Source organism: Hemitrygon akajei, chromosome 20, assembly GCF_048418815.1.
Source record: "Hemitrygon akajei chromosome 20, sHemAka1.3, whole genome shotgun sequence".
Classification (NCBI taxonomy): Eukaryota; Metazoa; Chordata; class Chondrichthyes; order Myliobatiformes; family Dasyatidae; genus Hemitrygon; species Hemitrygon akajei.
In genome coordinates, this window is record NC_133143.1 from 11,591,793 (window position 1) to 11,614,765 (window position 22,973).

A 22,973-nucleotide genomic window follows, 5' to 3' on the forward strand; every position below is an offset into this window, starting at 1 on the left:
CTCAGGGCTTCTTTAATTCTCAATTTCAACTATGTCTTCTAGCTCTAGTTCTAGTAAGTTGTAGACTTCCCTGCCCTGGGAAAAAGTTTCTGACTATCTCCCACCTGAGGCCTCTGTCAGTGAGGGTTGACCATCCTGGCCATCTGGATAAACAAGCCTGGGCAGAGCAATCTGGGAAACGATGTAGCAAGCTCCCCACCTCCATGCAGCCGATGAACCCAAGGGAATGGCACCAATAGCATTACAGGAGTTGCCAGTCAGCAACGTAGAACTGCCTTAGGGATTCCAGCTGCAGATTTCTCTCTCAGCATTTGCACCCAAAGCTATGAGTGAGTGGGTATAGCTGTAGAGGTTTAAAATCAGAGTTTTTCTTCTCCTAGATGAGCTGCCAACCACAGTTAACAAGCCTCATCTACTTGAAGCGACTGGTTTTAAGGCACCAGTAACCTGCCTTTGTCCATTCTCCTGTCAATAAAAATGGTTCCACCAGGCTTAGTAGCTAAGCCACATGTGAAGGCCAGGAGCTGGACTTGGTTTTCAGAGGCTATTAGATGTGCACGCCATTGGAAGTGTTTAATAGGTATTGGGAGCTTGTCTCCATTACCACCCCTGGCTATAACAACATTATGGAACCTCTCTCCTATCTACGTCCCTCATAATTTTATAAACCCCTATAACATCACCCCTCAGCCTCCTACAATTCAGTGAGAATTAACCCAATTACCTTTTATAATTACAGCCCTTCATTCTGCGCAACATGCTGGTGAACCTATTCTGCACTCTCTCTATGGCTGCCACTTCCTTACTGTCGTGTGGCAACCAGAATGATACGTACATGTCTTGCACAGCTCCAACACAATGTCCTTACTCAACACCTCTTCTTATGAAGCAAGCATACCCTCTCCAGCTGTGTCACCACTTTCAGGAAGATATCAATTTACACCCTGTTGTTTCTCTACATCAACTCTGCTAAGATGTCTGCCATCTACTCTCTGTCCTACTTAAATCTGACCTCACAAAGTGCATTATCTCACAGCTGTTTGGATTAAAACCCATCTGCCACTGCTCCACCCAACTTTCTATGTCCCATCATATCCTTAGATAACCTTTGTTATCAACAATTCCACCAATTTTTGTGTCAAGTGCATACTTATTAATCATACTCCTACGTTCTCATCCCAGTCAATTATATATATATTACAATCAACAACAATCCCAACACAATCTATGTGGTACACCACTATTTACAGGCATACAGTTGGAAATGCAACCATCTATCATGGCCCTCCGCTTCCTATCACCAGCACTGCTTGGCTGCCTTAAACTCCAGAGCAGCACGCTGTGTAGGACATTGTGGAAAGGTTTGCTAAGGTCTACGTACACCACATCTACCATACTGCATTCATCAATTTTCTTTGTCGTCTTGTCAAAAACTCAGTCAGATTTGTGTGACATGATCTTCCCTTTACAGAACCACGATGACACCTCCTAATCAGACCCTGACTTTCCAACTGAGCATAAATTCTGTCTTCTCAAGTAGTGATCACTGGCCTGTGATTTCCCAGCTTATCTCTTCTGCCCTTTTTAAACAAGGGGGGGGGGCAACATAGCACATCCTCCAGTTCTCTGATTCCTCATTTGTGATCATGAAAAAGAAAGAAGTCTCCACCAGAGCTCCTTTGCTTTTCTTAGCATCTTGCGATAGAGCCTAAAAGGCCCTGGGGACTCATCCACCATATTGCTCTCCAATATTTCCAGCACTTCCCTCTTCCTGATATAGATGTCTCCAGAATATTAACAAAACTCCTTCTTTAACTCTCCAGTCTCCACATCCTACCTAGTGAATACTGGAGGGAAGTATTGTTTAGCATCTCGCTCATCCACTGTCCCTGGGCTCCACATATTGTCTATTGATTACTCCTCTGTTTCCTCAGGGGATCTATTCCTTCCTTAACCACCCCCTTCTAAAATATAATTCTTCATTCTACTTGCCAAGGTTATTTCATGGCCCTTTTTGCTTTAATTTGTTTTTTAAGTGTTCCTGGTCATCCCCGATCATCCTCAAGAGACTTGTTCTATACGTATTTCCTATAACTGGTATAAGCTTCTTTCTTTCTCTGACCATACCTCCAATAGCCTTGTTAATCCAGGTTACTTAAGCTTACCATCTTTGTTTCTTACCCTCGTGGGGCTGACATGACTCTGAACTTGTACTATCTCACTTTTCAACACCTCTCACTCAAAGGATATTGCTTTCCCCTCTAGCTGCTCCCAATCTACTTCTCCTAGGTCCCAATCCACTCTCCACTTCCCAGGGTGAGACCAGATCACATTCAAAAAGCAAATTGCTGGAGGAACTCAGCATGTCAAACAGAATCCATGGGGGCAAAGGGATAGTCAATGCCTGTGGCCCAGAATCCATGGGGGCAAAGGGATGGTCAATGCCTGTGGCCCAGAATCCATGGGGGCAAAGGGATGGTCAATGCCTGTGGCCCAGATTCCATGGGGGCAAAGGGATGGTCAATGCCTGTGGCCCAGAATCCATGGGGGCAAAGGGATGGTCAATGCCTGTGGCCCAGATTCCATGGGGGCAAAGGGATGGTCAATGCCTGTGGCCCAGAATCCATGGGGGCAAAGGGATGGTCAATGCCTGTGGCCCAGAATCCATGGGGGCAAAGGGATGGTCAATGCCTGTGGCCCAGAATCCATGGGGGCAAAGGGATGGTCAATGCCTGTGGCCCAGATTCCATGGGGGCAAAGGGATGGTCAATGCCTGTGGCCCAGAATCCATGGGGGCAAAGGGATGGTCAATGCCTGTGGCCCAGAATCCATGGGGGCAAAGGGATGGTCAATGCCTGTGGCCCAGAATCCATGGGGGCAAAGGGATGGTCAATGCCTGTGGCCCAGAATCCATGGGGGCAAAGGGATGGTCAATGCCTGTGGCCCAGAATCCATGGGGGCAAAGGGATGGTCAATGCCTGTGGCCCAGAATCCATGGGGGCAAAGGGATGGTCAATGCCTGTGGCCCAGAATCCATGGGGGCAAAGGGATGGTCAATGCCTGTGGCCCAGAATCCATGGGGGCAAAGGGATGGTAAATGCCTGTGGCCCAGATTCCATGGGGGCAAAGGGATGGTAAATGCCTGTGGCCCAGAATCCATGGGGGCAAAGGGATGGTCAATGCCTGTGGCCCAGAATCCATGGGGGCAAAGGGATGGTCAATGCCTGTGGCCCAGAATCCATGGGGGCAAAGGGATGGTCAATGCCTGTGGCCCAGAATCCATGGGGGCAAAGGGATGGTCAATGCCTGTGGCCCAGAATCCATGGGGGCAAAGGGATGGTCAATGCCTGTGGCCCAGAATCCATGGGGGCAAAGGGATGGTCAATGCCTGTGGCCCAGAATCCATGGGGGCAAAGGGATGGTCAATGCCTGTGGCCCAGATTCCATGGGGGCAAAGGGATGGTCAATGCCTGTGGCCCAGATTCCATGGGGGCAAAGGGATGGTCAATGCCTGTGGCCCAGAATCCGTATTTTGCTGAGTTGCTCAGCAGTTTATTTTTGCTCCAGCATCTGCAATATCTTGTGACCTACCTGAGTTAGACTAATATGCAAACTCCTGCACACCCTATAAAATGCGGTAATGTTGAAGGAACTTATTCATTCGAGACACAAAATCCTGTATTAGCTGGATATATTGAGCATCAGGCATGAAATGCTGGAGGAGCTCTGCAGGCCTGATGAAGGGTCTTGGCCCGAAACATCGACTGCTCACTTCCCCCATCGATCCTGTCTAACCTGCTGAGTTCCTCCAGCATTTTGTGTGTGTTGCTGTGGCATTTATTTTTCTGGATATTCTCCAGGCTCATAAGTAAACATTATCCTTTCCTGTTCCCAGGACTGAGGACTTGGTCTGTCTGCTGGATGTGGGTGTTTGCAACATTCTCACACATCCAGGTTTTCTCCAGAGTTCCTAAAAGCACACAGCCACATTAAACACCAACAACCTGCTGGGGGGGGGGAGTCATCTGTGAGCATTGGCACCAGAACTTAGTTGGCTGTAAGAGAATAGTCCTCACAAGTCCAGCCGTGTAAATGTCAAATTGTTTCCTTTTAGAATTGGTGTGTGCTGTACAGAATAAAACCCCCTCTTCCCCTGGGTTGTTCGGACACCAGAAAAGGAAACCTGGACGAGTGTCACACGAAAAGCCTTCCCGTGCACCATTCCATTTTGAGGACCCACGCAAGTGAACTTGTGGATCTGTTCAAAGGCCGCTTATATAATCAGGGCTGTAGCAACATTGTAAATGTGGTTAACAGATGGAGTACAGCTTTATTTTTGACATTTTTAGGTACTAGTGCTCAAGATGTGCGACTGATTTGCGTGCAAAGTGATAGGTCTTGGCGCTCACTCGTGACATAGAAGACAGAAAGGAAGGAAGCCTGCTGAGCCTGTGTCCTTTCTGAAAAGGCACCAAGATGGGGAGGGAGACTGGCCGGCAGCTAGTGGGAATTTATTACTAGCTCTTGGCTGCCACCTGCTGGACTAAAAGCAAGCATGTCCAACACAGTATTGCTTCAGAGAGAGTCATAGAGCGTGAAACAGGTGGGACTGCCGACTGTATTGCCCAGCCATCTGCCCGTGTTTGGCTCATGGCCCTCCAGACCTTGGCTGTCCATGTACTTATCTAAGAGGTTTTTAAATATTGCTAATGTGCCCACCTCATTTTTTATTTCTGACAGCTCAGTCCAAAAACCCACTACCCTTTTTGCATGAAGAAACTGCCACCAATGTCTCTTTTAAATCTCCTATCTCTGATCTTAAAACTATACCCATTGTGTTTAGCATCCCTCCCTGGAGAATATAAAACTGCTTTCACCTTGTCTATTCCCCTTATGATCTCTACCATGTCACCCCTTGATGTAGCCAAGTGGTGGAAAGATTCAACAAAATGCTCAGCAATCTATTGACACTGACCCAATGGTGTGAAGCAAGCTGTGGCTTGTGAGAGGGAGGAGATTAAAGTTAGTTTATTGTTGTCATAGGCCAACATACACACGGGGTAAGTGCCAAGGAAAAAATATTTTTGCAGCAGCATAACAGTACATTACAAAATTAGGACAAGTGCATAAATCAACATAAGTTAACATAAATTATGCATTACTTGCTCATGTACAAAGTATGATAAAATAAATCTAGCGACACTAGTGTAAGATTGCAAGAAAATAAACATTTTAAAAAGGTCTGAGAGGTAAATTCTTAACACAGGGACTGTTGATATCTAGAACTCCCTGCCAGAGGAGGTGGTAGAATTAATCACTATATTTAAAAGATACTCACACAAGTAATAAAGAGGCAAGCAGGAGAAAGTAAATGGGCTGGTTGGGTGATGTTACGGCAACAACCTTACACTCCATGTCAACACGAGCAAGGAATTGACTGTGGGCTTCAGGAAAGGGAAGGCAGGAGAATGATCTTCATTGAGGGGGTCAGGAATAGAAAGGGTGAGCAGCTTCCAATTCCTCAGCATCAGCATCTCCAGATCTAGCCTGGGCCCAGCATTTCGATGTAATCATGAAGAAGGCATGGGAGTTTGAAGAGAATTGGTATGTCAGCAAAGATTCAGGCAAATTGCTGCAGATGTACTATGGAGAGTATTCTGATGATTGAATGGTCCGGAGACTCCAATGCAAAGGATTGCAAGAGGCTGCAGAGGATGGTATATTCAGCCAGTTCCACCACGGCCGTAAGCCCCACCACCATCGAGGACATCTTCAAAAGGCAGTGCCTCACCTCCCAGGACATGCATCTTCTCATTAATACCAGTAGGGATGAGGTACAGGAGCCTGAAGACCCACCACTATAGCATCTTCCCTCCACTATCAGATTCCTGAATGGTCCATGAATTCGTGAGCACTACCCTGTTATTCCTTTCTCTTTGCACTATTTAGTCGCTTATAGTAGTTTTGCACCTTGCTGAAAAACAACAACTTTCATGTCCTGTGAGAGTGATAATAAACCAGTTTGAGATTCTGAGGAATCATCTTTGTGGATAATGTCTATGGTCTAAATCAGAGAATTCAATCCCTTTTCTAACGATTGGGAGAACAAAAAAACCAGGCTGGAACTGCTGGGTCTTTTAGATGAGATATTGGGCTGGAGCTCCTCCTTCTGTCTGGTGGATGTTTACCTGTTTGTTTGTTTATTATTTTATTGCTGGCACAAAACAATGGACTTCACGGCATATGTCAGTGATAAATTAAGCAAGATTCTGATTCTGATTTTAAGGAGGGAAGGCATAAAGGATATGGTCCTAATATGGGCACATGGGATCAGTGTAGATGGCCTAGAGGGTTGGAATGAATATGGTGGGCTGAAGAGCCTGTTTCTGGGCTGTTTGGCTGTATGACTCTATGACATCACTTCTACTTGTTTTCTCTTTTGCTTTATGCCTGTGACCTTGACCTTTCCATTAACCTGAACACTTCTCACAGTCCACTCTACCCTGATCCCTCAATCATCTGACATACCTCTATCAAATTGCTCCTCAGTCTTCCCTCGAGAAAACAGTGGCAATTCCTCTAATCTCTCCTTGTAACTGTAGTCCATTCCAGGAACATCCTCTGAATCTGTGCTAATACTTTCACGTTTACTGTAATGGGGTGAGCAGAGTTGAACACAGTACTCCGTATGAAACCAGACCCATGTTTAACAGAGGCTCAGCAAGAGCTCACTGTTTTTATTCTCTGTGCCTCTGTAGATTAGGTCCAGAGCTGTCGATATTTCATTAGCCACGTTTTAAAGTTACCCTGATGGTTTCAATGTAATGTGCACACACATTCCCATCTCCTTTGCTCCTGCACCTTCTACAATATCCAAAGTTCAAAATAAATTTATTATCAAAGTAGACCTTGAGATTCATTTTCTTACAATAAAGTGTGCAAATACAAAAAGAAAAAAAAAAGTTAGCAATAATTATCAAGAAGGTGAGATGAAGAGTTCTTGAAAGTGAGTTGTGGGAACAGTGCGGTGTTGGGGTGAGGGAGGTTACCCCCTCTGGATGAAGAGCCTGACGGCTGAGGGGTAATAACTGTTCCTGACAGATGGGGCTTGGCAGCCTTGGTTAGCAGCTCATCTAGGAGAAGGAAAACTCTGATTTCAAACTCATGGGGAAGACTTTGAGAGTAAACCCCAAGGGGAAAACTCCAGAGCTGGAATCCCTAAGGCAGAGTCCCAAATTGAGTTCAACGCTGACTGGCAGCTCCTGCGACTCTGCTGGCACCAAACTGTTTCGGTCTCTGCTGTTCCTTTGTGTTCACCAGTTCTGCGGAGAGGGGGAGCTTGCTACATGGGCAACAGCTTGCTCTCTATATTGTACTGCCCAGGCAGCTAGGATGCAATACCCATGGCCAGCTCTGGTCAACAGAAGCCTCGTGCTCAGAACCTGGTGCTGTAAGTTGTGAGGATGGCACAGCGAGAAGAGAGCGTGGCCCGAATGGTGGGGGCCCTTCATTCTGGATGCTGCTTTCCTGTGACCGTGCTCCTTGTAGATGTTCTCAATGGCTTTACCCGTGATGGACTGGGTATCCACAGCTATTTGTCGGCTTTTTTGTTCAAGGGCATTGGTGTTTCCATACCAGACCATGATCCAACTAGTCAATATGCTCTTCGCCACACATCTATAGAAGTTTCTAAGTTTCCTGTTAAATGTGTAACTTCACACTTCCCTGTGTGTAATTTTGAGCTGTACATTAGTACATTCCACCAGTCCATTTACATCCAGCTCCCATCTATTACTATCCACAACAAGAGCAAATCTGCAGGTGCTGGAAATCCACACAGGATGCTGGAGGAACTCAGCAGGTCAGGCAGCATCCATGGAAAAGAGTAAACGTTTCTGGATTGAGAACCTTCATCAGGACTGGAACAAAGAGATGAGAAGTCAGAACAAGAAGGTAGGGGGAGGGAAGGAAGAAGCACATAGGTGAAACCGGGAGAGGGGGAGGGGTGAATTGGGAAGTCGATTGGTGAAAGAGATAAAGGCAGGAGAAGGGCAACACTGACAGGAGCGGACAGAAGACCATGGAAGAACAGGAAGGGGGAGGAGTGCCAAAGAGAGGTGTTAGGCAGGTAAGGAGATAAGGTGACAGAGGGAAAAGCGGATGGGGAATGATGAAAGGTGGGGGGCAATTACTGGAAGATTGAGAAGTCAATGTTCATGCTATCAGGTTGGAAACTACCCAGACAGTGTTGCTCCTCCAACCTGAGTGTGGCTTCATTGTGGCAGATAGAGGAGGCCATGGACTGGCATGCTGGAATGGAAATGTGATGTAGAATTGAGGAGGCATGTTGGAATGGAAATGTGATGTAGAATAGAGGAGGCATGTTGGAATGGAAATGTGATGTAGAATTGAGGAGGCATGTTGGAATGGAAATGTGATGTAGAAATGAGGAGGCATGTTGGAATGGAAATGTGATGTAGAATTGAGAAGGCATGTTGGAAAGGAAATGTGATGTAGAATAGAGGAGGCATGTTGGAATGGAAATGTGATGTAGAAATGAGGAGGCATGTTGGAATGGAAATGTGATGTAGAATTGAGGAGGTATGTTGGAATGGAAATGTGATGTAGAATTGAGGAGGCATGTTGGAATGGAAATGTGATGTAGAATTGAGGAGGTATGTTGGAATGGAAATGTGATGTAGAATTGAGGAGGTATGTTGGAATGGAAATGTGATGTAGAATTGAGGAGGTATGTTGGAATGGAAATGTGATGTAGAATTGAGGAGGTATGTTGGAATGGAAATGTGAATTAGAATTGAGGAGGCATGTTGGAATGGAAATGTGATGTAGAATTGAGGAGGTATGTTGGAATGGAAATGTGATGTAGAATTGAGGAGGTATGTTGGAATGGAAATGTGATGTAGAATTGAGGAGGCATGTTGGAATGGAAATGTGATGTAGAAATGAGGAGGCATGTTGGAATGGAAATGTGATGTAGAATTGAGGAGGTATGTTGGAATGGAAATGTGATGTAGAATTGAGGAGGCATGTTGGAATGGAAATGTGATGTAGAATTGAGGAGGCATGTTGGAATGGAAATGTGATGTAGAATTGAGGAGGCATGTTGGAATGGAAATGTGATGTAGAATTGAGGAGGTATGTTGGAATGGAAATGTGATGTAGAATTGAGGAGGTATGTTGGAATGGAAATGTGATGTAGAATTGAGGAGGTATGTTGGAATGGAAATGTGATGTAGAATTGAGGAGGTATGTTGGAATGGAAATGTGATGTAGAATTGAGGAGGTATGTTGGAATGGAAATGTGATGTAGAATTGAGGAGGCATGTTGGAATGGAAATGTGATGTAGAATTGAGGAGGTATGTTGGAATGGAAATGTGATGTAGAATTGAGGAGGCATGTTGGAATGGAAATGTGATGTAGAATTGAGGAGGCATGTTGGAATGGAAATGTGATGTAGAATTGAGGAGGCATGTTGGAATGGAAATGTGATGTAGAATTGAAAGGGGTGGCCACTGGGAGATCCTGTTTTTTCTGGTAGATGAAGCGAAGATCCTCAGCAAAGCAGTCTCCCAATCTGCATCAGGTCTTGGCGATATACACCAGGAGCACTGGACACAGTAGATGACCCTAACAGACTCACCAGTGAAGGGTCATTTCACCTGGAAGGATTTTTTGGGGCCTTGAATGGTAGTGAGGGAGGAGATGTAGGGCAGCTGTAACACTTGTTCCATTTGCAAAGATAAGACCAGGAGGGAGATCAGTGGGGAGGGATGAATGGACAAGGTAGTCACGGAAAGCAGAATGTGAGGAGTGGAGGGAAAGATGTGCTTTATAGTGGGACCCCCTTGGCAGAAGTTATGGAGAATTATGTGCTGGGCGCGAAGGCTGGTGGGGTGGTGGGTGAGGACCAGAGGAACCCTATCCCTGGTGGGGTGGCAGGTGGATGGGGTGAGGGCAGACATGCTTGAAATGGAAGAGATGTGGTTGAGGCTGCATTGATGGTGAAGGAAGGGAAGGGAAGCCCCTTTTTTGGAAGAAGGAGGACATCTCATTAGTTCTGGAATGAAAAGCTTCATCCTGACAGCAGATACAGTGAAGATGGAGAAACTGAGAAGGGGATGGCATTTTTACAAGTGACAGGGTGGGAAGATGTATGGTCCAAGTAGCTGTAAAAGATCAGTTGATTTACAAATGTCAGTAGATAAGCTGTCTCCAGAGATGGAGACAGTGAGATTGAGAAAGAGGAGGGAAGTGTCGGAAGTGGACCTGGTAAATTTGAGGGCAGGGTGGAAGTTGGAGGCAAAGTTGATGAAGTCAGCGAGTTCAGCATGCGTGCAGGAGGCAGCGCCAATGCAGTCGTCAGGAGTTGGGGACTGTAGGTTTGCAACATAGACTGTTCCACAGAACCAACAAAAAGGCAGGCGTAATGCGGATCCACGTGAGTGCCCATTGTTACACCTTTGGTTCGAAGGAAGTGTCACTATCATTATTGATGCTGCTTCGGGTGATTACTCCTCAACCAGATTATTATTTCTAAAATTTTTCCCACCAGCAGGTCTTTTAGGAATCAAAAGGTTGAACATGGTGTGACTAGGAAAGATATCAATAAATTGATATTGTTTCCGTGCTGTGATTGTTATATGGTTATAGTGTCCTGAGCTGCACATATTTCAATGCAGGAAGTATTGTAGGAAAGGTGAATGAGCTCAGCATGGAATTATGATATTGCAGCCATTTGTGAGAGTTGGATGGGGGAGGGGCAGGACTGGCAGCTTAGTATTGCATTGTTTTAGACACGACAGAGCAGGAGGGATCAAAAGAGGAGGGTGTGGTTACTAATCAGGGAAAATGACACGGCAATGCTCAATCAGGACAGACTGGAGAACTCGACTAGTGAGGTGTTATGGGTGGAACTGAGAAATAAAAAGGAATGACCATGTTAATGGGGCTATATAACAGACCACTCAACTGTCCTAGGGATCTAGAGGAACAAATTTATAAAGAGATCCCATAGTGGGTAATTTTAACCTTCCACATATTGACTGGGACTCACATACTGTAAAAAGACTAGACAGGATAGAGTTTGTCTAATGTATTTAGGAAAGTTTCCTTCATCAGTACGTAGAAATCCCAATGAGAGAGCGAGCGATACGGGATCTGCTATCAGGGAGTGAGACAGGGCAGGTGACAGAAGTTTGTGAAAGGGAACATTTTGCATCCAGTGACTACAATGGCATTAAAGTAAGTATGCAAGGAAATAGGTCTGGTCCATGGATTGAAGTTCTAAATTGGAGAAAGGCCAATTCTGATGGTAGCAGGAATAATCTGACAAGTGTGGATTGGGACAGGCAAAGGTGAACTTGGGAAGTGGGAGCCTTCCAAAACAAAATTTTGAGAGTACAAAGCTTGTATGTCCCTGTCAGAATAAAGGGTAAAGATAACAAGTGCAGGGAACCTTGGCTTTCAAAAAATATTGAGGCCCTGGTTAAGAGAAAAAAGGAGATGCATAGCAGGTATCGGTAAGTAGGAACAAATGCGGTGTTTATGGAGTACGGGGAATGCAAGAGATCACTTAAGAAATAAATCAGGAAGGCTAAAAGAAGGCATAAATTTGCTCCAGCAGAAAAGGTGAAGGAGAATCCTAACAGATTCTACAGGTATGTTGAGAGCAAAAGGATTTCAAGGGGCAAAATTGGTCCTCCGGAAGACCAGAATAGTAATCCGTGTATGGAGCCAAAAGAGATGGGTGAGATTTTAAATGAATTTGTTACATCTATATTTCCTTGGGAAATGGACACAGAGTCTATAGAAGTGAGGCAAAATACCATCAACTTCATGGACCATGTACAGATTACAGAGGAGGATATGTTTGCTACCCTGAGGCAAATTCGGGTGGATAAATCCCCAAGGCCTGACAGGTTCTTCCCTTGGACGCTGTGGGAGGCCAGTGCAGATATTGCCAGGGCCCCAGCAGAGGTATTTAAATCATCCTTAGTGACAGGAGAGGTGTCAGAGGATTGGAGGATAGCAAAAATTGTTCCATTGTTTAAAAGAGGCTCTAAACAGAAACCAGGAACTTATAGGCTGGTGAATTTGACGTCAGTTGTGGGAAAGTTATTGGAGGTATTCTAAGGGGCCAGATATAGAAGTATTTGGATAGACGTGAACTGATTAAGGATAATCAGCATGGGTTCATGCATGGCAGGTCATGTGTAACCAATCTTATAGAGTTTTTCGAGGAAGTTACCAGGAAAGTGGATGTTATCTACATGGACTTTAGTAAGGCATTTGACAAGGACCCGCGTGAGAGGCTGGTCAAGAATGTTCAGTCTCTTACCATTCAGGACAAGGTAGTAAATTAGATTAGACTTTGGCTTTGCTAGAAAAGCCAGAGGGTGGTAGTAGAGTTGCCTCTCTGACTGGCAGCCTGTGACTAGTAGTGTGCCACAGGGATCAGTGCTGGACCCTTTGTTGTTTGTCATCTCTATCAATGATCTGGGTGATACTGTGATTAACTGGATCAGCTGGAAAAATGGACTGAAAAATGGCAAATGGAATTTAATGCAGACAAGTGTGAAGTGTTGTACTCCAGTAGGACCAACCAGGATAGGCCTTACACAGTGAACAGTATGGAATTGAGGAGTGTGGTAGAACAAAGGGATCTGGGTATACAGGTCCATAATTCGTTGAAAGTGGCGTCACAGATAGATAGGGTCATAAAGAAAGCTTTAGACACATTGGTCCTCATAAGTTGTATAAGACACTGGTGAGGCCTAATTTGGAGTATTGTGTGCAGTTTTGCTCACCTACTTACAGGAAAGATGTAAACGAGGTTGAAAAAGTGCAAAGAAATTTTACAAGGGTGTTGCTGGGTCTGGAATACCTGAGTTATAAGGAAAGATTGAATAAATTAGGACTAAATTCCTTAGAATGTAGATTTGATAGAGGTATACAAAATTATGAGGGGTCTAGATAGTGTATATTCAAACAGGCTTTTTCCACTGAGGTCGGGTGGGACTGCAACTAGAGGTCAGGGGTTAAGGGTGAAATGTGAGAAGTTTAAGGGGAACATGAGGGGAAACTTCTTCACTCAGAGGGTCATGACAGTGTGGGAAAGTGTGGAATGAGCACAAGTGGTCCATGCGAGCCTGATTTCAGCATTGAAGAGAATTTTGGATAGGTAGATGGATGATAGGGATATGGAGGGCTATGGTCCCGGTGCAGGTCATTGGGAGTTGGTAAATTAAATAGTTTTGGCATGGACTTGATGGGCCAAAGGGCCTGTTTCTATGTTGTACTGCTCTGAGAGTCTGTGACTATATTATTGCTATTACGGAGGAAGTGACAGTAGGTGAAGGTGGACAATGAGGTGCAAAGGTCAATTTGGGTGGATTGTGAGGTCGAGAGTCCACTTATTGTACTAAGGGACAATTCAATTGTCTCAGAACAGTGTGATAGCAAATGTTCTTGAGCTGGATGATGCATGTTCTGAAGGTTTTGTATCTTCTGCCTGACGGGTGGGGAAGAAGAGAAAATGTCCGATTTGAGTGGGATCTTTGATATGTTGCCTATTTTCCCAAGAAAGCAGAAAATGTAGACAGGAGTTCATGGAGAGGAGATTGCTTTTTGAGATGGACTTAGATGTGACTACAATTCTCTGCAATTTCTTGCTATTTTGGGTGGAGCAGCTGCCAGATAGGGTGCTTTCTAAGGTGTATCTATAAAAATTGGTGAGAGTCATTGGGGATCATAGAAAAATTCCTTAGCCTTTTGAGGAAGTAGAGGCACTAGAGTATTTTTTGGCCATAGCATCTATGTGGCTGCACCAGTTTCAGTTACAAGAGGAAAGAATTCACAAAAGTCAAATCAAGTCACTTTTTATTGTCATTTCGACCATAACTGCTGGTACAGTACATTGTAAAAATGAGACAACGTTTTTCAGGACCATGGTGTTACATGGCGCAGTACAGAAACTAGACTGAACTACGTAAAAAAACAACACAGAGAAAAAAAAACAACTACACTAGACTTACCCAGGACTGCATAAAGTGCACAAAACAGTGCAGGCATTACAATAAATAATAAACAGGACAATAGGGCAAGGTGTCAGTCCAGGCTCTGGGTATTGAGGAGTCTGATAGCTTGGGGGAAGAAATTGTTACATAGTCTGGTCGTGAGAGCCCGAATGCCTTGGTGCCTTTTCCCAGATGGCAGGAGGGAGAAGAGTTTGTATGAGGGGTGTGTGGAGTCCTTCATAATGCTGTTTGCTTTGCGGATGCAGTGTGTATTGTAAGTGTCCGTGATGGCAGGAAGAGAGACCCCGATGATCTTCTCACTATCTGCTGCAGGGTCTTGCGATCCGAGATGGTGCAATTTCCAAACCAGGCAGTGATGCAGCTGCTCAGGATGCTCTCAATGCAACCCCTGTAGAATGTGATGAGGATGGGGGGTGGAGATGGACTTTCATCAGCCTTCGCAGAAAGTAGAGACGCTGCTGGGCTTTCTTTGCTATGGAGCTGGTGTTGAGGGACCAGGTGAGATTCTCCGCCAGGTGAACACCAAGAAATTTGGTGCTCTTAATGATCTCTACTGAGGAGCCGTCGATGTTCAGCGGGGAGTGGTCGCTCCGTGCCCTCCTGAAGACAACAACCATCTCTTTTGTTTTGTTCACATTCAGAGACAGGTTGATGGTGTTGGAGATGCTTCTCCCGATCCGGACTGACTGAGCTCTCCCAGTCAGGAAGTCTAGAATCCATTTGCAGAGGGAGGTGTTCAGGCCTTGTAAGCTCAGCTTTCCAATCAGTTTCTGAGGGATGATTGTGTTGAATGGTGAACTGAAGTCTATGAACAGCATCTGAACGTAAGTGTCTTTTTTGACCAGGTGGGTTAGGGCCAGGTGGAGGGTGATGGCAATGGCATCGTCTGTTGAGCGGTTGGGACAGTACGCAAACTGCAGGGGGTCCAGTGAGGGGGCCAGCAGGGTCTTGATATGCCTCATGACGAGCCTCTCGAAACACTTGATGATGATGGATGTGAGTGCAACAGGACAGTAGTCATTTAGGCAGGACACTGAAGACTTCTTCAGCACAGGAACGATGGTGGCCAATGGAAGTGCCAACTTCCTCCAGCAATGACCTGTTAACACAGTGCAAACCAAAGACTGTAGCTAGGAGCTTCCTGGCACTGAGGCTGATACCACAAGGGTAGTGGAAGTGACAAAAGGAGGAATCGAAGAGCCTCTGGTTCTGCTCTGGCTGGGATGTGGAGATCCCTGCACAGTGATTCACACCATTGTGTAAAGTAGTGAGGGAGGTGTTGGGGGAGGCAGCTTGGCAGTGTTTAACCCAGAGGCTGATGGGGTCAGAGCTGGGGGGAGCACATCAGTGGCTGGCTGAAACCCATCAAGGCCGTTTTAATAACAAACAATCTGCTGGAGTAATTCAGCAGGCTGTACAGCATCTGTGGGAGGAAAGGAATTTAGAATCCTCTGTCGGGGCTCAAAACATTGACAGTTCCTGTCCTCCAACAAATCTGAACTGGAGTTCCCTTGACAAGGGAGAATGAAGCAAGAGAGGGCAGGCAAAAGGGAGCAGGCTGGTGTGGGTGAGAGGTAGGGAGCAGACAGAGAGAATGGCAGAGGGAGTGAGAGAACAGAAGGGAACAGACCTCCTCCCCACCCTCTTTAATTCAGCCTGAGTCTGAAAGGAGTTCAGTTTCCTTGTGTCGCCAGCGGGGAAACACTACATGAGGTTTGCTGTTGAAGAGGCTGTGTACTGGCAGGGAGAGACTTGCACGTTCAGCTCTCCTGTTCAGAAGATTGCTAGCCAGCGGTGGAAGCTGAAAGTGAGAACAACAAGCACTACCCACTACACTACTGCACTAGATGCATCACAACAACCATTTTGACACCAACCATTAGATTTAAAGTAAATATGCAAGGAGATAGGTCTGGTCTGCAGGTTGAGATTCTAACTTGGAGAAAGGCCAATTTTCCGGAGAATGATCTGGCAGGTGTAGATTGGGACATGGTGTTTTCTGGCAAAGGAGAACTTGGAAAGTGGGAAACCTTCAAAAATGAAATTTTGAGAGTACAAAGCTTGTATGTCCCTGTCAGAATAAAGGGTAAAGATACCAAATGTAGGGAACCTTGGCTTTCAAAAAATATAGAGGCCCTGGTTAAGAGAAAGAAGGAAGTGCATAGCAGTTATAGGTAAGTAGAAACAAATGAGGTGCTAATGGAGTACAGGGAATGCAAGAAAACACTTAAGAAATAAATCAGGAAGGCTAAAAGAAAGCATGAAGTTCTCTAGCACACAAGTCAAAGGAGAATCATAAGGGATTCTATTGGTATGTTAACAGCATAAAGTTTGCAAGGGACAAATTTGGTCCTCTGGAAGACCAGAACGGTAGTCCATGTGTGGAGCCAAAACAGATGGAAGAGATCAGTATTGACTCAGGAGGTGGACACAGAGTCTGTAGAAGTGAGGCAAGGCAGCATTGGACAGATTACAGAGGAGGTCCATGTGAGCCTGATTTAAGAGGAGTTTGGATTGGTACAGTACTTGGATAGTAGGGGTATGGAGGGCTGTGTTGCCGGTGCTGGTCTATGGGAGTAGGCAGATTAAATAGTTTTGACATAGAATGAAGGGCCTGTTTCTGTGCTTTACTTCTCTGTGACTCTGTGGCTGTGTTGTTACTATTACGGAGAAAGTGACAGTAGGTGAAGGTGGACAATAAGGGGGAAAGGCCAATTTGGGTAGATTGTGAGGTTGAGAGTCCGTTTTATTGTACTAAGGGGCTGTTCAATTGTCTCATAACAGTGTGATAGCAAATATTCTTGAGCTAGATGATGCATGTTCTCAATATTTTGTATCATAAAACATTGAGAGTCCCTGCCCTCTAACGAATCTGAACTGGCATTCCCTTGTCAAGGAGAATGACGCAAGAGAGGTGGGCAGAAGGGAGCAGTCTGGTCTGGGTGAGAGGTGGACAGAAGGGAGCAGTCTGGTCTGGGTGAGAGGTGGGCAGAAGGGAGCAGTCTGGTCTGGGTGAGAGGTGGACAGAAGGGAGCAGTCTGGTCTGGGTGAGAGGTGGACAGAAGGGAGCAGTCTGGTCTGGGTGAGAGGTGGGCAGAAGGGAGCAGTCTGGTCTGGGTGAGAGGTGGGCAGAAGGGAGCAGTCTGGTCTGGGTGAGAGGTGGGCAGGGAGAATGGGCAGAGGGAGTGAGAGAATAGAGGGAACATGTCAGTAGAGGGAATGGGGGCAGGAGAGGAGGAGGGTAGAGAGAGAATATTTGGACATGGGAGATGAAAGGACTGGAGGCCTGAGAGGTGGGGTAGGAAGGAACTACTGGGACCCAGGAGAATATTGTGAGGTGGGGTTACCCATCTGAGTCTGGGTAGGGGTCTGGCCTTCCTCAGGGCAAAGCATGCACTGAGCCGGGGCAACCTGGCCTGACACTGGGGATAACCATGTCCCCTCGCATTGAAGCCATTAGTTGGTCCTCCTCTGAAATAACCCAGCACTATGCATTCTCACTGTCTCCACAGAAATCATGCGGTCAAACGGATTTTGCTTGGCAAACACAGAAACAGTCGTCTTTGACCAAGGGATTCCTAATGGCAAGGAACAGCAGCCGGCTGCAGACCCCATGGAGGAGATGTGAGTGCTTTCTTGCTCCACTGTAGGTTCCATCAGGCTAGTCGTGGGAGGCTGGAGAGACAGAGGTCTGTAATCAGGTACAGACACGCACTCAGTGTGGATGCCACCACGGGCTGCAGGGGGTGATTACAGTGCTCAGCCCCACACCACATGCAGATGTCCCTGTCTGTACAGAACGCAGAAACAGACCCTTTGGTCAATCTACAGTAATCCCATTTGCCTGCATTAGTTCTGCATCTCTCCATGTATTGCCTTAGTTGTCATATCCACAGTGAAATACCTTGCTGCTGTGAAGATCACGGAGCAGTGTACATGGTCACTATAAGAACAACAACAAGCGCAAACCCCCGAATGGCTCAAAGGTTGCATTGTAGTGCAGAAAGTAATGTTAGAGATACCGAGAGAGGTTGAATTCAGAGTCCAAGAATGTGCCACCACCAGTGGGAAGGGGATGCGAATGAGGAGGTTGATATCAGCGAGGAAGAAGCTGTTTCTGAGTCTGAATTCCAGGCTTTCAAGCCCAGGAGAGAGAAGAGAGGAACAGAAATAGCCAGGGTGGTGGGCATCTTCATAGTTGAATTACTCTTCCTGTTTAAAATAGCCTACAGTTTAAATGACTAGCAAGGTGAGTCATGCAATGTTAATTTCATTTATCCATTTATTGAGATACAGTGTGGAATACGCTCTTCAGCTCTTCGAGACACACGCTACCCAGCAACCCCCCAATTTAATCACAGTACAATTTACACTCTTTGGACTGTTTGAGGAAACAGGAGCACCTGGAGGAAACCTACATGGTCATGGAGAGAACGTACAAACTCCTTACAGGCAGCAGCTGGAATTGAACCCATGGTCACTGGAACTGTAAAGCGTTGTGCTAACCACTACACTACTGCTTCCTGAGCAGAAATGCCAAATAAGTTTAAGGTGAAGGCAATAAAATTTAAGGAAGATACCTGAGGTTTTTTTTAAAGAGGTTCTGTTAGGTGTTTGGAACATGCTAGCAGGAGTAGTGCTGGTGGCAGACATGGTAATAAAGTTACGAGATGTTTAGGTATGTGAGTACACGGGAATGGATCGTATTCCAAGAGAAAGATTTAGTTTAATCTTCGTGGTCAACACATACATGATGGGCCAAAGGGTCTGTCCTGTGCTGTACTGTTCGATGTTATGTAATTAGGTGGGCTGAACTGGCATCAGAGAGTGGTTAGGGGCAGTGGGGATTGATCTGTATTGTGCATTATTCAACAGAATTTGAAGAAGGAGGGGCTGTGTATGTCCTGCCTTTAACTTGGTGGATTATCTGTTGAAGTCACACTGGAATAATTGGAGGCTCCCTACCTCAAAGTTTCAGAGACCCAACTCCGGTGCGGCTTGTACAGAGTTTGCACGTTCTTCCTGTGACTGTGGGATTCTCTCACATTCCAGAGGGCTGGCAGGTTAAATTACACCTACCTGTCGGTGAGGTAATGGGCAGGGGAGAGAGAGGAGCTTACGGAGGGAGTGGGACTGAGGGGATGGAGGGGAGAGAGAGGAGGTTACGGAGGGAGTGGGCCTGAGGGGATGGAGGGGAGAGAGAGGAGGTTACGGAGGGAGTGGGACTGAGGGGAGAAAGAGGAGGTTACAGAGGGAGTGGGCCTGAGGGGATGGAGGGGAGAGAGAGGAGGTTACGGAGGGAGTGGGACTGAGGGGATGGAGGGGAGAGAGAGGAGGTTACGGAGGGAGTGGGCCTGAGGGGATGGAGGGGAGAGAGAGGAGGTTACGGAGGGAGTGGGACTGAGGGGATGGAGGGGAGAGAGAGGAGGTTACGGAGGGAGTGGGCCTGAGGGGATGGAGGGGAGAGAGAGGAGGTTGCGGAGGGAGTGGGACTGAGGGGATGGAGGGGAAAGAGAGGTTACGGAGGGAGTGGGACTGAGGGGAGAAAGAGGAGGTTACAGAGGGAGTGGGCCTGAGGGGATGGAGGGGAGAGAGAGGAGGTTATAGAGGAAGTGAGACTGAGGGGATGGAGGGGAGAGAGAGGAGGTTACGGAGGGAGTGGGACTGAGGGGAGAAAGAGGAGGTTACAGAGGGAGTGGGCCTGAGGGGATGGAGGGGAGAGAGAGGAGGTTACGGAGGGAGTGGGCCTGAGGGGATGGAGGGGAGAGAGAGGAGGTTACGGAGGGAGTGGGACTGAGGGGATGGAGGGGAGAGAGAGGAGGTTACGGAGGGAGTGGGCCTGAGGGGATGGAGGAGAGAGAGAGGAGGTTACGGAGGGAGTGGGACTGAGGGGATGGAGGGGAGAGAGAGGAGGTTACGGAGGGAGTGGGCCTGAGGGGATGGAGGGGAGAGAGAGGAGGTTACGGAGGGAGTGGGACTGAGGGGATGGAGGGGAAAGAGAGGTTACGGAGGGAGTGGGACTGAGGGGAGAAAGAGGAGGTTACAGAGGGAGTGGGCCTGAGGGGATGGAGGGGAGAGAGAGGAGGTTATAGAGGAAGTGAGACTGAGGGGATGGAGGGGAGAGAGAGGAGGTTACGGAGGGAGTGGGCCTGAGGGGATGGAGGGGAGAGAGAGGAGGTTACGGAGGGAGTGGGACTGAGGGGATGGAGGGGAGAGAGAGGAGGTTACGGAGGGAGTGGGCCTGAGGGGATGGAGGGGAATGAGAGGAGGTTACGGAGGGAGTGGGACTGAGGGGATGGAGGGGAAAGAGAGGTTACGGAGGGAGTGGGACTGAGGGGAGAAAGAGGAGGTTACAGAGGGAGTGGGCCTGAGGGGATGGAGGGGAGAGAGAGGAGGTTATAGAGGAAGTGAGACTGAGGGGATGGAGGGGAGAGAGAGGAGGTTACGGAGTGGGACTGAGGGGATGGAGGAGAGAGAGAGGAGGTTACAGAGGGAGTGGGCCTGAGGGGATGGAGGGGAAAAGGAGGTTACAGAGGGAATGGGACTGAGGGGATGGAGGGGAGAGAGAGGAGGTTATGGAGGGAGTGGGCCTGAGGGGATGGAGGGGAGAGAGAGGAGGTTACGGAGGGAGTGGGACTGAGGGGATTGAGGGGAGAGAGAGGTTATGGAGGGAGTAGGACTAAGGGGATGGAGGGGGGAGAGAGGAGGTTACGGAGGGAGTGGGACTGAGGGGATGGAGGGGAGATAGAGGAGGTTACGGAGGGAGTGGGCCTGTGGGGATGGAGGGGAGAGAGAGGAGGTTACGGAGGGAGTGGGACTGAGGGGAGAAAGAGGAGGTTACGGAGGGAGTGGGACTGAGGGGAGAAAGTTATGGAGGGAGTGGGCCTGAGGGGATGGAGGGGAGAGAGAGGAGGTTACGGAGGGAGTGGGCCTGAGGGGATGGAGGGGAGAGAGAGGAGGTTATGGAGGGAGTGGGACTGAGGGGAGAAAGAGGTTACGGAGGGAGTGGGCCTGAGGGGATGGAGGGGAGAGAGAGGAGGTTACGGAGGGAGTGGGACTGAGGGGAGAAAGAGGAGGTTACGGAGGGAGTGGGCCTGAGGGGATGGAGGGGAGAGAGAGGAGGTTACGGAGGGAGTGGGACTGAGGGGAGAAAGAGGAGGTTATGGAGGGAGTGGGACTGAGGGGAGAGAGAGGAGGTTACGGAGGGAGTGGGCCTGAGGGGATGGAGGGGAGAGAGAGGAGGTTATGGAGGGAGTGAGGGAGTGGGCCTGAGGGGATGGAGGGGAGAGAGAGGAGGTTACGGAGGGAGTGGGCCTGAGGGGATGGAGGGGAGAGAGATGAGGTTATGGAGGGAGTGGGACTGATGGGAGAAAGAGGAGGTTACGGAGGGAGTGGGCCTGAGGGGATGGAGGGGAGAGAGAGGAGGTTACGGAGGGAGTGGGACTGAGGGGATGGAGGGGAGAGAGATGAGGTTATGGAGGGAGTGGGACTGATGGGAGAAAGAGGAGGTTACGGAGGGAGTGGGCCTGAGGGGATGGAGGGGAGAGAGAGGAGGTTACGGAGGGAGTGGGCCTGAGGGGATGGAGGGGAGAGAGATGAGGTTATGGAGGGAGTGGGCCTGAGGGGATGGAGGGGAGAGAGATGAGGTTATGGAGGTAGTGGGACTGATGGGAGAAAGAGGAGGTTACGGAGGGAGTGGGCCTGAGGGGAGAAAGAGGAGGTTACGGAGGGAGTGGGCCTGATGGGATGGAGGGGAGAGAGAGGAGGTTACGGAGGGAGTGGGACTGAGGGGAGAAAGAGGAGGTTACAGAGGGAGTGTGCCTGAGGGGATGGAGGGGAGAGAGAGGAGGTTACGGAGGGAGTGGGCCTGAGGGGATGGAGGGGAGAGAGAGGAGGTTACATTGGAAGCATGAGGCTGAGAGTGAAGGAGTAAAGGAATCTCAGAGAGAAGTCATTTTTTCACACTGCTCAAGGAAAAGGAGCTAGACTGCGCAGGCACGTGACATACAGCACCAAAGGTTTAAAAAAAAGACCACCATATACAGCGGGCAGAGGAGTGAGTGGGAGCAGAGTGGGACGGCTTTGGCGTGAACAGGCAGAGGCAAAGGTAGGTTCTGGTAAGTTTTGTTTGTTTAGAGTAGAGAGAATGCCAGGCAGGATGTTGGAATGCTCCTCTTGCAGGATGTGGGATGTCAGGGAGACCTCTGGTGTCCCTGACAACGACACCTGCAAGAAGTGAATCCAGCTGCAGCTCCTAACAAACCGCGTTAGGGAACTGGAGCAGGAGCTGGATGACCTCCGGATCATTCGGGAGAATGAGGAGTTTATAGATAGTAGTTTCAGGGAGGTAGTTACACCAAAGGAGCAGGGCATAGGTAATCGGGTTACAGTCAGGCAAGGGAAGGAGAAAGGGCAGGCAGAGCAGGGCTCCCCTGTGGCCATTCCCCTCAACAACAAGTATGCCGATTTGGATACTGTTGGGGGGATGACTTACCTGGGACAAGCTGCGACAGCCGAATCTCTGGCACTGAGTCTGGTTCTGCAGTGCAGGAGGGGGGGTGGAAGAAGAGGAGAGCAGTAGTGATAGGGGACTCAATAGTTAGAGGTACAGACAGGAGGTTCTGTGGTCGTGACAAAGACTCCCGGATGGTTTGTTGCCTCCCAGGTGCCAGGGTCAAGAATGTCTCTGATCACATGCAAAGCATTCTGAAGTGGGAGGGTGATCAGCCAGATGCCATGGTACACAGCGATACCAATGACGTAGGAAGAAAGAGTGAGGAGATCCTGAAGAGTGAGTATGGAGAGCTTGGTAGGAAGTTAAAAAGCAGGACCTCGAGGGTGGTAATCTCAGGATTGCTACCTGTGCCACATGCCAGTGAGGGTAAGAATAGGATGCTCTGGAGGATGAACACGTG

At 48.0% G+C, this 22,973-nt stretch overlaps 1 protein-coding gene across 2 annotated transcripts in view; it reads left to right on the plus strand.

The window, feature by feature from the left end:
- pxdc1b (PX domain containing 1b) overlaps nt 1–22,973 on the plus strand; it is a 52,390-nt gene that overhangs the window by 15,933 nt on the left and 13,484 nt on the right. Inside the window, exon 4 of one of the 2 annotated variants that reach the window (XM_073073044.1) lies at nt 4,115–6,897. In XM_073073044.1, coding sequence (XP_072929145.1) covers nt 4,115–4,248 — 134 coding nt within the window. In that variant the 3' untranslated portion in view covers nt 4,249–6,897. Of the gene's footprint in view, nt 1–4,114; nt 6,898–17,570; nt 17,683–22,973 lie in introns of those variants that run through there. The other variant, XM_073073043.1, reaches the window with a different exon arrangement.